At 43.9% G+C, this 1,815-nt stretch overlaps 1 protein-coding gene across 2 annotated transcripts in view; it reads left to right on the forward strand.

The window, feature by feature from the left end:
* Window positions 1–6: 6 nt before the first annotated feature.
* The window catches only part of LOC122079244 (probable serine/threonine-protein kinase SIS8), a 20,453-nt gene continuing 18,644 nt past the window's right edge, over window positions 7–1,815 (forward strand). For both annotated transcript variants that reach the window (XR_006140374.1, XM_042645531.1), the window contains exon 1: window positions 7–560. Coding sequence is in view for 1 of the 2 variants with exons in the window: in XM_042645531.1 (XP_042501465.1) it covers window positions 66–560 (495 nt within the window). In the remaining variant the exon portion in view is untranslated. The remainder of the gene's footprint in view (window positions 561–1,815) is intronic.

Raw genomic sequence — 1,815 nt, forward strand, 5'->3', positions numbered from 1 at the left:
ATGGCTCTACTGTTACTGGGTTTTCGTCTTCTGACATCGAGTTTAGTAAGCCTCCCAGTTGCAGCATGAAGAACATTCTAAAGAAGCTTCATATGGTGCCTACCCAGTCAGAAGATGCTGAAGGGTCTACATCGTTGAGGGGTAATCGATCGAATGATGATTCCCCTGGCAGGTCATCGCCTTCTTGTTCGTCTCCATCACATCATGCTGAGCAGAAGCCGTTCTCCAGTATCTCTGGGTGGTTGAATTCTGTTACAAACAGAAAAAGTCCTAGTCCTCCCTCATCTTCGAATGTGAGAGGGAGAGGAGAGGCAAGGGACACTTCCGATTCTTTGGATAGCAACGCTTTGGATATTGTGTTGGATGCGGTGAGACGGGATTCAGAGTCCAGCAATTCAAGGGATCCTGAGATGGATGAAGAATATCAGATACAACTGGCTTTGGAATTGAGTGCAAGGGAGGATCCTGAGGCAGTTCAGATTGAAGCTGTAAAGCAGATTAGTTTGGGTTCTTGCCCTTCCCAGAACACTCCAGCAGAGGTTGTTGCTTACAGATACTGGGTCAGTTTCCGCCCCTCTCTCTGTCCCTCTTTGCTTTCATAGTGTATTGCTTGGAAACTTACATGCTGCTGCATCATGTGGTTGTGACATTTTCTTATTCGCATTTGTTTGCGAGCATCTGGGGTATATGTCCGTATTCTAATTGCCAACAATAAGACACCTGCATTCGTGATATAAACAGAATTTATAAGCTGTAGAGATTAGAGAAGCCATTGCAACTTTTAACTTTGAAGGGTATCATTTCAGCATGGATGGTCTCTGCAAAAGCATCAACTTATCCAAGAGATTGCTTAAGGCGTACTTATGGAATGTTCAACCATACAACAAATTATAAAAGCTAGTAGTCGCCTGGTAAATTTTGCATTGCGTGCACTCTCCAAATTCACTTGCAAGATACATATCACTGGACAAGTGATGGGTACTATGGTTTTACTCCTTGAAGCAAGTTGGTCTAGAAATGCCCCAATGGTTTAAGATGAAGAAAGAGGGATGTAGTTGTCTCAGCATGGGTAACCATCAAGCTTAACTTAAACGGATGATCCGTGGGGAACCTTGGGCATTCTAGAATTAGTAGGGCTTTAAGAGAGAGTAATGGGTCCATCTTTCAGATGTATTCCTGTCCTATTGTGAGAGATTCAATCTGAGCAGAGATCAAGTCAGGGTTTGGCAGTTCCTACTTCCTAGTTGTTTGAGGCTTCAAACTATGGAGACTGAAAGGGACTCGACCATTTTCATTGTTTGGAACTACAGTACCAGCCAATGGGAACCATAGATGGAACCCTAGTTTATATCGATGGGTTGGGCATGCTCCTGATGATTTCAGAAAATCAGCCAAGGTTGATGGCTGGATGTGGCACAACAGTAAGGTAGGATTGTAGAAACTAGAATGAAAATTAGTAAGCCCACAAGTCAAACCAGCCACTGGATGTGGCTGAGAACACCATCGAAGAAGGACAATGGGGAGATTACACCTTCAAAATATGAACTGGATCTGTCAGCTACAATGGAAGTTATAGGGACCTGAAAGCTTGCTGCAGTAGGAGATCACAAGCAGTGTCACAGGCTTGGAGGAGGTCTTCAATCACAGCTTCTGTTGGTGGATCAAAGGCATACCCTTCAAATAATAAAACAGTAACAACAGCAGGGTGGATTGATGGCTTGGTACCTTACTGTTGGAACCTTGTGGCAGGGTTGAAAAGAAACAGAAACTATGGCTCGATACCTTGCTGTTGGAACCTAGTGGCAGAGTTAAAAA

This window comes from Macadamia integrifolia, chromosome 5 (genome assembly GCF_013358625.1).
Source record: "Macadamia integrifolia cultivar HAES 741 chromosome 5, SCU_Mint_v3, whole genome shotgun sequence".
NCBI classification, from domain to species: Eukaryota; Viridiplantae; Streptophyta; class Magnoliopsida; order Proteales; family Proteaceae; genus Macadamia; species Macadamia integrifolia.